Here is a 12,313-nt window from a genome sequence, read left to right as displayed (position 1 = left end):
CGAGGCTCAGGTCTGTCAAACCGGAGGAGGGAGTAACCAGGGAGAGATATGTGGGAGTCAGACACATCTTGGGGGAGGAAAGTTTCTGTTCGGCAGATTATGTCTGGTTTGTCAGTGGCAACCTGTATGGAAAGATCTGAAAGGTTTGAGTGAAGGCCCTGGATATTTGAGGTCCATACTTTTCATGAAGAGGTAGGGGAGGAGGCTTTGGGTGCAGGGGGTTGGGGGGGGAGGGCGAGGGTAGGACCAGGGACTAGGGGGTGGAGGTAAGGAGTGTTTTTGAAAGAGTGTGGGGGATTGCAGAATAGCTTGGGTAGGGGGCTGAATGATGAGGAGAAAAGGCTTTGGAGGAGAGAAAAGGTGGGGGTTTGTGAGAACAACTGAGTCAGGAGGATTGTGGAAGTGATTAGGGTGAATCGGAGGATGGATGAACTGAGGAAGGAGATTGGTGTGCAGATGAGTGATTGGGAGATTGGTGAAATCCTGTCTGAGATGGGCTGGACACTTGGTGCAGATGGGGGAAGAGAGTGGTAAAAAGAGCAGATAAGTTGAGGGTGTAAGGTAGGAGAGAAAAGGGTAGACTGTGGTGAGGATGAGAGGGTTTTGTGAGAAGGGATATCAGTTATGTGGGGGTGGTCGAAGAGCGGAGAGAGTTAGTTGAGGACAGAGGGAACGGGAGGAGTATCATGGTCAAGGTAGGACAGAAGCTTGGTGCATTGGACATCACCCCTTATAAAGGGAAGAGGAAGGGAGGAAGAAGAAGAAGAAGAAAAATAAGAAGAGTTCTGATACCATTGGATCCATTTGCAGAGAAGGGATCAAAATTGACAATTTATGAACCTGAGTGCGAGAGTAGTGTACATGCTATCGGGAGCAATCTATGATGTGTTAAATGGTGGGGAGTGGCTGGAAGGTGTTGGGGACTTGAGCCTTTTTCTGAATTGTGTCAAAAAAAAAAGTCAGCTTTTTGAACAGTTTATGGTACTGTCTGACCCCGACATTCACGGTCCCTCTATTCACGGGTCATAAAGTGTGACCTGCTACTACATTCACATTTGGTGTTACCATATTCGCAATATATATATATTTTTTAATGTTTTTTTTAATTTTTTTTTGCACTTCAGGATTGGTCTCCTGTATCCACTGCTGCTGATATTAATTCAGCTTGGAAATTCTTCCACAGAAACTGCTCTCTTATGCACAGATTCATCCCATCTTGTCTTCAATTATTTTACCCATCCTCCTGCTCTTGGTTCTCTGAATCCTGTGATGAGGCTGTTGCTTTAAAACAACTTTCATTCTCCTCTTGGAAAGCTAATCTGACCGAAGGCAACCTTAGATAATGCCACAAAGCCTACACAAAGTGTGTATCTACACTCAGGAGAGCCAGAAAACAACATCTGTCCAATCTCAAGAATGGACTTTCAAATTTGCCTTCCCTCCTCTAAAACCTGGTGGTGCCTTGTCAAGTCGGTCTCTGGTGTATGCTCCCCTTTCATCCCTTTCCCCACTTCCAATGGCACCACAGTCAACTCTGCTCATGAGAAGGCTGAATGCCTCAATTCTGTGTTTGTTTCAAAACTGTGTGTCCCTAACCCTCCCTCTCTGTACCGATCATTTCCAGTCATACTAAATTGCTCCTGAATTCTGTCTTTTCCACCTGAAAAGGGGGAATAGTTTTTCGCAGCCCTCGACTCTGACTCTGCAACTGGACTGGACGGCATCAACTCGTATGTCCTAAAAACCTGCTTTGCTGCTCTTGCGCTTCCTCTCTCTGCCCTTTTCACCCTGTCATCTCTCAACTTTGCTTTAGGTTGAAAGCATGGGGATTTGCGATGTCATGCCATCAACTTAACTCTTTTTTTATATTTTTTTTAAAAAAAATCCTTTTTCTTCCCATTGCTGTTGGACATTGACGACCATTCTCGATATACTTTACTTGTATTTCCTCTAACATGGATCAACTTGTAACCATTCATCCCAACTCTGTTCTTCATCAGTGGTAATTTCAACCATCAACATGCTTGCTCGTTGAGCATCATTTTTGCAACAACCAAGCATGGCATTGCAGCTAATGCCTTCTCCAACTCCGTATTTCTGACTCCATATATAAACTTCCCAATCTGGATTTATCTAACCAGCATGTCCTCCTGATAATGACTAACTTTTCTGGTAATGACTAAGTCCATCACTCTTGAAAATATCACATTCTCACTCGATCACTCCAGGATAGTCACATGAACTCGCCTATCTTTTCCATCTTTTCCTTCGTGGCTTCACAATGAGCCATGACCTCTCCTGCGTCGACCATGTATCAAAACTGGCCTTAAATTCCAGCCGCAAACTTAGCCTTCACCGTCGTTTGAAGTGTCTCCTTGTAAAATTAGTGTTACTCACGGTCTACCATCCATTGTCCATAGCTGAATGGAGTCCTGCTCTCCCCTTCAGGCTGGTGATCCAGCATCTTATCTGTCTCCTGGATTCTATGAAATCTGAAGCTCTCAATACTTGAAATCTCCCGTTATCCTCTCATCTAGTTTACTTTGCTCTCTTGGCCCTGTGGTCCTCCCCAGCAATTCCAAGGTGCACAAATCTGCATTTCTGTTTTTGTTCATTCATGTTTCATCCCTTGTGATGTTCATTCATCCTTTGTGGGTGATTCATAATACTTGCAGAAGACTGCTTGAATTATCACCCAGAGGGGACTTACATTTTCTCCTTCGGGATAATTCTTCTTCAATTGTGTCCTAAAAAGTCGAGGAGAACTTGCGTGCAATGATCTGCCTGCTTGGTGGTGTTGGCGCGAATGACTGCCTATTGTTGGTGTCTCTGACGCACACCACTCGATGGAGATCGACCAAGCCCCATTGTACTGCAAAGGGCAATACTTGTGGAGTGTCGCTTGGAACCTTGCTCGTCTCGCGTTGCCTTGCATGGGTCGGTGCAGCTCGTCTGAGGAGTCGGGAATCGATTTCTCCTTGGATCCTTCATCAAGATTCCTGCTTTCGGCCCTGCCGGGTTGCAGATGGTTATTCAGCGAAGTACCTCGGCAACTTACCAGTCCCTTGCGGTAATTGAACTCCTTTCAGACATATTTACATCTTTTATACGTTCACAACTCCTACCACTTGCCAACGGCATCGAATGACGCCGTTCTGTCGGAACGTGATTTGTTGATTTTGAGATCCAAGACTGTGTGTATCACCTGTAGCACCCATTGGAGAGTATGAGATCGGATTTCACTGGGATTCGTCCCCACAGCACATTCCCATTTAAATAAGTGTATCACTTGTATTGTTTAGCATTTTTCATATGTGTTTATTGATTTAATACAATATAATCTACTAGCCTGCTTGGTGGTTTATGGTTTGCGGTCTCTTGGTTGTGATGCTTATTTTGTCTCCACTTCATCAACACTTTTTTTCTGCCGGGTTTCCTCGCTTTGATCCCAATCTGGAGCCTTATTGTTGGTTAAGAGGAGAAGCCGAAGGAGAAATAGTGAGCCTCGTCTGGGTGATAATTTGATGTGGACTTCTGTAGCTATTAAAAATTGCAGCTATTAATCTAATCTGCTTGTTCTTGTCACCTAACAAACTCGTCCACAACTTTTTGAGATATAATATAATATATATGTATGTATAGTTTTTGGCACTATCAATTTTAGAAATCAGGCCTGTGTTTACCTTTTGACATTAAAAATAATTGGTGATTGAATGAATTGACCTCATATGCAAATCCTCTTCAAATTTCAAGTCAATCGGATTAAAATTGAGGATTTTTGAAATTCGGCCTCTGTCAACTTTTTGGCGAATGTTGACCTCAAAAATAATTGGTGCTTGAATTCAATAAGCTGATATGTAAATGGTTTTCAAATTTCAAGTCAATCGGATGAAAATTCACAATTTTGGCCCATGTTTTGCTTTTTCCCTATGTTGACCTCAAAAATAATTGTTGGTTGAATACAGTGACCTTGTGTGCAAATCCTCTTCAAATTTGAGTCAATCGGATGAAAATTGAGGATTTTAGATATTCAAAAAAGTTGTTGACCTCTGGCCTATGATGACCTTTTGACCTCAAAAATAAAGAGGATTCTGTCAGACCACCAACTCCACTATTTATGGGTTGGTGCATATGGCAGCTTTGATATGCAAATGGCAGCTTTGTTTGTCAGGTAGCTATCATTTTCCTGGAGTGTGGCTGTGCCATTGATGCTGTGTCCCTCTACCATCTATGCTGATGCTGTACACTGGTACTCATTTTGCTGACCTTGGAATGACGACAGGCTGAGTCGACCCCACCTGGTGTTGATTCAGCAGCCAACGGGGCTCAAACTCAGGACCCTAGGATCCCAAACCAGCCACCCTAACCACTAAGTGAATACCATGCTGTGAAGTTTTGTGAAGGTCGGTTTAAAATTGTGACCTGTAGGCCATTAAAGGTGAGCGGACAGATCAACAAACAAACTGAAGCAATCGACATACTTGTCCAAATTTTGTAAATTTTTTTGCTAAGTAATAAACTGTTAAACACTTGTGATGTAAACAATTATAAATACTGTTCTACGTGATAAATACAGGCAGACACGTAACAATCCTCACTTCACCTGTTTATGGAGCTGCCTTCCAGATGCTGTTTTTATCCCACTCTTCCATCCAGGCCTTCAAGCAGGCTGTGCATCACCATCCCATGTCATTTGTCAGTCCTTACTCCCAATCCTTATTACCTAGATTTAACCTTCCTAACACAACCCTCATACTCGCAGGTTGCAGTATTTCCTCCCCCACTCTCTCTTTTCCTGTTCATTCATTCCCTTTCGTAATTGTTGCCCCGCTGCCCTGCTGCCAGTTCATACCCTCTGTAACCTTTTTTGTTGCCTTAGCCTCAATCTTATAAAGAAAACAAATGAGAGAAAAAATAAATACTGCTTGTCGAGGGTCAGCTAACTTGAAAGTGATTTGTTTTTTGAAAAAACTACTTTGTGACTGTAGACCCGCAGGCTTTTGTTGTTTTCTCGAAGGCATTGTGAGTTATGTAAAACAAATACGTAGGTTTATTAAGAAACATTATTTTCTAACATGTATTTGGACAGTTTTTCAAGCAAATGATGTGTGCGGACAACTCCAGCTACTTTTCGCATTACTCCAGGAGGGTTGTCATCAATGCCTTGATCCTTCACCCTTTGTCAGTGCCCTAGGATTGGACACTGGACTTCAACAGGTAATTCACTTGATTATTCCTTCTCTGTTGTTAAAATGCTGATGCTCTGACCTGAAGTACTTTTTTTCCTTTGGTGACTTCATATCAGTTGAATTATTGTTAATATTTATCTTGCTGAGGTTCAGGCTACTCTCCCACATCAACATGTGTTATGCTTCCAGGATGCACAAGAATTCTGCAAACTTTTCCTGTCGTTGCTGGAATCCAAACTCACTCATCAGCCAAACGAGATAGTGAGGAATGTGATCAGCAAGGAATTCTCTGGCATATACGCCTATATTACAACGTGAGCATATGTCTCTATTGCAGTGTTTTACATCTCGTTTATGTCCCTCAATTTTAAATACTCTCGTTACTTGGCTTCTCCTATCTGCTGCGACCTTACTCTTCTTTAACCCTTTCCCATTCTTCATAGATGCAGACGGTGTGGTCTACGCTCGTCACGACCATCTCGTTTTTTTGAACTAGATCTGAACATCCAGGGTCATCAACAGCTCTCTGACAGTCTGCAAGAATTCTTCAAGGTTTGGCTATGGATGGGTGTAATGTATTTGAGAACATCTCGTTTCTGTCCATCAAGTCAATTTGCCACCTATACTTACCTTTCAGGATCTTTGCATACCTGTATCGTGCTATAGCTCTGAGGCTATGATGTTACATTGGCCAATTATCATTTGTTTGTTTAACAGGAAGAGAGTCTGGAGGGTGAGAATAGCTACTTCTGTGATCACTGCCAAAAGAAGCAGAGTGCCTCTCGGCGCATTGAACTCATCCGTTTGCCACAAACCCTTAGTCTGCAGCTGCTACGTTTCGTGTTTGATCGGTGAGCCTACTTTATAACTCTGAGCACAAAGGCCTTGTATTTATTGGGGGTTCACCAATGCAGAAATGATTTGATGATCTTTGTGAATGTTGAACAAATATAATTTTTCTGCATTGCCAATGTCCCATTAAATGGAGAGAATGTCTTCAACACTGACTCTTTTGTTATGGCTGTTTGATGACTCATGCAAATAGCACTTGCATTGTAATTATGTCTACTATTGTCGACACATTCTCATATTGTTGTGCAACTTAAGACCTTATTTTTTAGTGTATTGCGATTTCCTTCTCGAATCCTGTTCAGCAGAGTTCACACATTTTCTTCCATTGGTTTCATCTCTGTTCTCATAAATGTTGTTCTGTCAAATCTGAACAACTTTTTAAATTGTTGTGCATCACCTTTTTTTTTTTTTACATATATATATATATATATATATATATATATATATATATATATATCTATATATATATATATATATATATTTTTTTTTTTTAGTGTTGGTCTTTCCATTACTGCTGTACTTTTTATTTTGTAATCCTTACAATCCTGCTTGATGTTTCCTCAAACAGTATATATTTGCCAAATGTAGTGCCAAAGTGGTAATCTTCTCTTTCTCAACATCCTTCTGGTCTCATCATATTTTCAATGCTAACATTCTTTAAACACTTTAATGCTCATGAGAATGCCTTAAAAGTGATCGAGATCACAAACCACATCATTATGTTGTTACTTGATAAATCTGGCTAGGTATTTTTGAGCAGGTTGGTTATGTCTTTGATAACATTTAAATGTTATTTAATTACATGTTGTTTATTCTTGCTGCATTACAGGCAAACTGGACAAAAGAAGAAGCTCACTTCATGCATAACTTTTCCAGATGTACTGAACATGGCTGACTACCTATCTGAGAGCTATTCAAAAGGTCAAATGCAGCAAGTTACAAAAAAAGATGGCAGTCCATCTAATTCCAAAGGGACAGATTGTCAAATGAGGCCTGGAGATGTGCCGAGGCAAGACAACACACCAATGCAGCAGACAAAGGGGTTGTTGAAACGGCAGACTAAGGCAATAACAAAGGGGGTGGAAGCTATTGAAACAAAGCAAATGCAATCAGAAGACATGCTGTACAAGTTGACTGCTGTGCTTGTCCACCATGGGCGCAGCGCGTATTCAGGCCATTATGTGGCGCATATCAGCGATGAAGCCAGTGGCCACTGGTACAAGTTCAATGATGAAATGATAGAACGCATGAGTGAAAAGCAGCTGCAGCTTGGTTTTGATGAGGATCCGGGTATGAATACACCTCCCTTCAAACTACAAGTTTTCTGATTGGCCAGAATTATAACTGAATACTGTTATACTCTTATTGGTAGAATTTTATCACGCATAAAGTTAAATAGCCAAACATGTTGCAGTAACGTATTTGATGAATTCTATAAATGGCTTATCTTGCTGAACGATGCTTTTAAAAGGAGGACCAGGTTGGTTTTTTTGTTTTTAATACCTACCATGATGACAATGCTGTGCCAGTTTTATTGGCCCAAGGTTTTATACATAATTTCTCGATCTGGTGTCAATTACACGTTTCATAGATGGAGCAATTACAGCAAAAACGTTATCTGGAATTTTGATGAAATTGCGATATTAATTTGCATGAGTACAATTGCAAGAATAATTAGAGTTCATCGAACACGACACACAACACAGTGTAGAACGATATCCTTTTCTTGTGTATCGTGCAAATTCTCGATATAAATGTGTATCATGGAGCACCACTCCAGGTGGGAGAGGGTATTGCAAGTACCTACCGTTTGCAGTACAGTGTTCCTGTCCCCACATTTTCCAGTGCAGTGAGGTGTTTTGAATTATCAGCAGTAGGTTTTTGCGAAAGCACATAACCCGGATTATTTTTATTTTATTTTTGGGAGTGACTGATGCAGCTGCTGTCAGTTGCCTCTAAACCGCCTAAATAAAAGTGTGTGTCAGAACGTGTTGCATGTTTGGAACAAGATCACCTGTAGGGCAGGTACTCTGCTGGTGTAATTCAATGTAAATGGAGGTTTAAAGGCGTATAAATAAATTAATTCCGGGTTTTACCGCCATTTTACCCAGTGTCTATTACATATAACAATAAATATTATTTATACAGAATTTTTCAAATACAAAGAAATCTCAAAGTGCTGAACAAGGGAAAAATCAGTTGGTTTCATAAAAAGAAAAAAAAATGTGATAAGAATCAAAGTAGTCAAATTACATAAAAAAATATATCAATGAAAAAAGTCAATTGCGGAAAATAAAAATAACAATGGAAAGTGAAAATTCCATACAATAAAAACAAGAAAATGAGCAACCAGCGATTACAGACCCTCACCAAGACTTTTTTGTGGTGTTTGTGTACTGGTGTGTTACGTAATAACTAAAAGACATAACTAGAACTGCCACTTTATAACTGCTAGCAGTTATGACCGGGTACCAAGACGTCCCACTTTGACGCAACCCCGCTTTGACGGACACCTGACCCTGACACATGACGTTGTTTATTATTCAATTAAATTCAGAATGGGATAAAATATATTAAATTAAAATCAAATGGAAGACTGAATAGATATGGTCTTGCATTGGAGTCATCAGCAGGAACCTGGATAGGATTTGGGTTTCAGCTGCTACTCCTCTACTCTCAAACCCATCCAGGCACAGCCAAGTGAGCCTAATTAATAATAAATAAAAAAATCAAAAATAACCCAGATTCAAAAAATTATATTATTCTGGCTGCCACACCATGATTCCGATCAGGTTGAAATGTAAAACATATATTCTCCATCGTGACGAGACCATAATTGTGAAGATTCACATCAATTGATGAAGCAGTTCAAAAGAAAGAATTTTAAAAAGATTTTAGCTCAATCCAATATGGCTGCCAGACCATGTGACATCAATTGTTTGTGAATACGCTGTTATCCCCAAGGCTTTGGGGACATTTGTGTGAAGTTTCCCCTAGATCTGTTCAGCCATTCTCGAGAAGATGTTTATATGTTTTCGGGTAAATCCAATATGGCTGCCAAACCATATGACCTATGACATCGTACATGTGTGTTTTGTTCCTCATGGATAGGCAGTCATACTTGTAAAGTTTCGCCTCGATCTTTTCAGCCATTTCCGAGAAGAAGAATTTCAAAGGTTTTGATTTTTATTTTTCAAACAATATGGCTGCTGAATCACGTGACCGATGACGTCATCAAAATTTTTTTTTTTCTGTGGACCAATTTATTCTGGGATGACCCTCAAAAATGTTCCTACTGATCGGATGTAGCGTTGTACATATGCAATTATGATGTCATAACAGGAACCTATGATGTCATTAAAAAAATCATACTTTTTTCCCACTTCACATGTGCCAAGTTTCAACTTTTTCAATGGTGCAGTTTCGGAGGTACAGAGGTCCAAAGTTTTTTTTTTCCCCCCTTTTTTTTTTCCAACATGGATGCAACACCACGTGACCTATGACCTAGTTATTTAAACATTCTACATGAGTCGTTGCTCCTACGGTGAAAATTTTGTTTCGATCTGACAAGCGGTTGCAGAGAATTAACATTCATGTTCTGTGTGGACAAACGAACCCAAATGCAATACCCTTTCCTCTGGTGATGGTAATAATAACATCCTTGACATGTCCTTTTTGCAAAGCAGTAAAAATGGGTTTTAAGCCTAGATTTAAAAACTGTAATACTACCGGATGCCTTTAGGTGATCTGTGAGCTTATACCACAGGCGGGTTGCAACCAAGCCAAAACTCTGATCCACATGGTGCACAGCCCCATCCTGGGCACAGATAGGAGACCGACAGTGCTAGACCGAACGGTGCGTGTGGACATGTAATGACCAATTAAACTTTCCAAATATGTGGGGCTTGGTGCCATGTAAAATCTTAAAAACCAAAGGTAAAATTTTAAACTCAATTCAATATTTCACTGGCAACCATTGCAAGGAAGCCAGCACAGGAGTGATGTGCTTTATTTTCTTAGTTTTGGTGAAGACCTGTGCAGCACTATTCTGAACATACATTATATTGCAGCTTGAAAGGATTTGTCAGGTAGACCAACAAAGAGTGAATTACAGTAATTGAGTTTGGAAGAAATAAAGGCATGCATGAGTTTCTCTGCCTCAGGCATCTTTCAGAAAGATCTCAATCTCGCAATGTTTGAGGTTCAAAAATGAAGTTCACAAGGAACGCAAGGGAATTAGACGCAGTTGGAGAACAATTCAGCCCATCATGCCTGCGCCACATCAAAACCACACCAATTTATCAACACTCGATCAAAATAAGAAAAATGTAAAATGTTATTTTTTTGTTGTTTTTTTCTTTTCCAGGGGAAGGGGCAAGGGAATAGATGGTCTTGGGTAAAAAAAACACAACATTAATCACACAACACCCCGTACACATGTATACAATCACCCTTCAATGCTCAAACTACCTAAAAGTCCAGCCCACATCATTGTACCCCTCTATCCATAACTTCCAGGTACCTATCTAATTCCAATTTAAACTTATCTCCTGTTTCTGCTGCAACTACCTTTCCAGGGAGACCATTCCATGCATTAACTACTTTCTGAGTAAAAGTCCTCTGCCTTACTACCGTCTTAACTCTCCTCTTCTTTACTCTCAGGCTAGGGCCCCTGATCCTATCACTGTCTACTCTGCTGAATAATTCTTCTGTACGTATTTTGTCTATGCTCTTCATAAGCTTAAGCATCTCTCATATCTCCTCGTAACTGCTTCCTTTCTCGTATATAAAGCCCTGTCTCCTTCAGCCGCTTCTTGGAGCTGAGTCTAGTTGCTAACTCGTAGCTAACTAAAAGTTTGACACACTCTCTTGATGTGGGCTTCAAAAGACAGAAATGGATCAAATGTATCACCTAGATTGATGACCAAATAGGAAAATGGAATAACTAGTCCATTAATTACAATATGGTTATTGCCAAAATTTTCGGTCTGATCAGGAGTACAAATAAGTATAGCCTCAGTCTTGCTGCCATTGAGTTGCAGAAAGTTAAGAACATCCATGCCCTCACCCTATCTAAACAGTTGTTCATCCAGGAAATTACAAGATGGATATCAACTAAGGTTTACAAGTAGACCTGAGTGTCATCAGCATGACAATGGAAACTGATACCATGCTTTCTGATTATGTGACCAAAGTGGAACAAGTAAATTAAAAATAAAATGGGTCCCAAAACTGACCCTTGCGGAACGGCAAATGTAACAGGACAGATGTTGGATCACGATTTACCTCGGGTGACAAATTCATTTCTGAGGGAAAGGTTGGAAAAAAACAAAACAATGTAAGGCTGTACCAGAAAGACCTATAATGTCCTTAAGGCACTGCAGTAGGATTTTTTGATGCACGGTGTCAAAAGTGGCACTCAGGTCGAGCACAATGAGGCTAGGGGAGGCAGAATCGGCAAGCATGAGGAGGTCATTGACTACCTTAACGAGGGCAGTTCCTGCACTGTGTGCAGGTCTTAAACCAGACTGAAATGCCTTGTAAAGCTTTTCCGCTCTGCATCAGGCATCACCAGACGCTGTGGCATAATGATTGGAGCATCAGCTGCGAGTCTGGAAGGTTGGCAATTCAAATCCTGGCTGAGACATGCCAAAGACTTTAAAAATGGTATGTTGCTGCTTCCTTGCTTGACGTTCAGCATTTAAAAGGATAGAGCACAGACAATCAGCATCAGTTGGCATCCATGAGAGGACGAAATTCCTCCTGAAGTAATGCCCCGTTGAGTGCCGTGAGAAAAGCAGTACCATTGTTATGATGTCGCTGCTACCCAGAGTATCCCGGGGAGTGGCGACACTTCGCCCAAGGTGTGTGTGTGTGTGTGTGTGTGTGTGTGTGTGTGTGTGTGTGTGTGGGTGTGTGTGTGTGTGTGCGTGTGTGTGTGTGTGTGTGTGTGTGTGTGTGTGTGTGTGTTTTGTGTGTATATCAGCTCCATTATGAGCCTTGGACCTTGAATAAAAAGAAAATCTGGTTGGAATTCCGAGGAGACTGCAACTGAGAGGCTACCACCTTTTCTAAAATTTTAGAGAAAGGTGAATTAGAGATGAACCTGTAATTGCAGAAGATCTCATGGTCAAGATTGTGTTTTTTTTATGAAGGGGCATAATTGCTGCAAGTTTGGCATTATACTAGTTTCAAGTGACATTGACTTAATTGGTGACAAAAGAGGAAATGACAGATAAATATGATTTCAGTGGAGATGTTGGAATAGGATC

At 40.7% G+C, this 12,313-nt stretch overlaps 1 protein-coding gene across 4 annotated transcripts in view; it reads left to right on the top strand.

The window, feature by feature from the left end:
* USP48 (ubiquitin specific peptidase 48) overlaps positions 1 to 12,313 on the top strand; it is a 180,711-nt gene that overhangs the window by 18,311 nt on the left and 150,087 nt on the right. For all 4 annotated transcript variants that reach the window (XR_015061515.1, XM_085894514.1, XM_085894513.1 and 1 more), the window contains exons 4-8: positions 5,090 to 5,217; positions 5,379 to 5,503; positions 5,633 to 5,741; positions 5,907 to 6,040; positions 6,871 to 7,331. Coding sequence is in view for 3 of the 4 variants with exons in the window: in XM_085894514.1 (XP_085750640.1) it covers positions 5,090 to 5,217; positions 5,379 to 5,503; positions 5,633 to 5,741; positions 5,907 to 6,040; positions 6,871 to 7,331 (957 nt within the window). In the remaining variant the exon portion in view is untranslated. The remainder of the gene's footprint in view (positions 1 to 5,089; positions 5,218 to 5,378; positions 5,504 to 5,632; positions 5,742 to 5,906; positions 6,041 to 6,870; positions 7,332 to 12,313) is intronic.

This window comes from Eptatretus burgeri, chromosome 9, assembly GCF_056783735.1.
Source record: "Eptatretus burgeri isolate ZD-2024b chromosome 9, Ebu_testis_v1, whole genome shotgun sequence".
NCBI classification, from domain to species: domain Eukaryota; kingdom Metazoa; phylum Chordata; class Myxini; order Myxiniformes; family Myxinidae; genus Eptatretus; species Eptatretus burgeri.
Note: the sequence above shows the minus strand (reverse complement) of the source record. Positions and strands in the feature narration are given on the sequence as shown.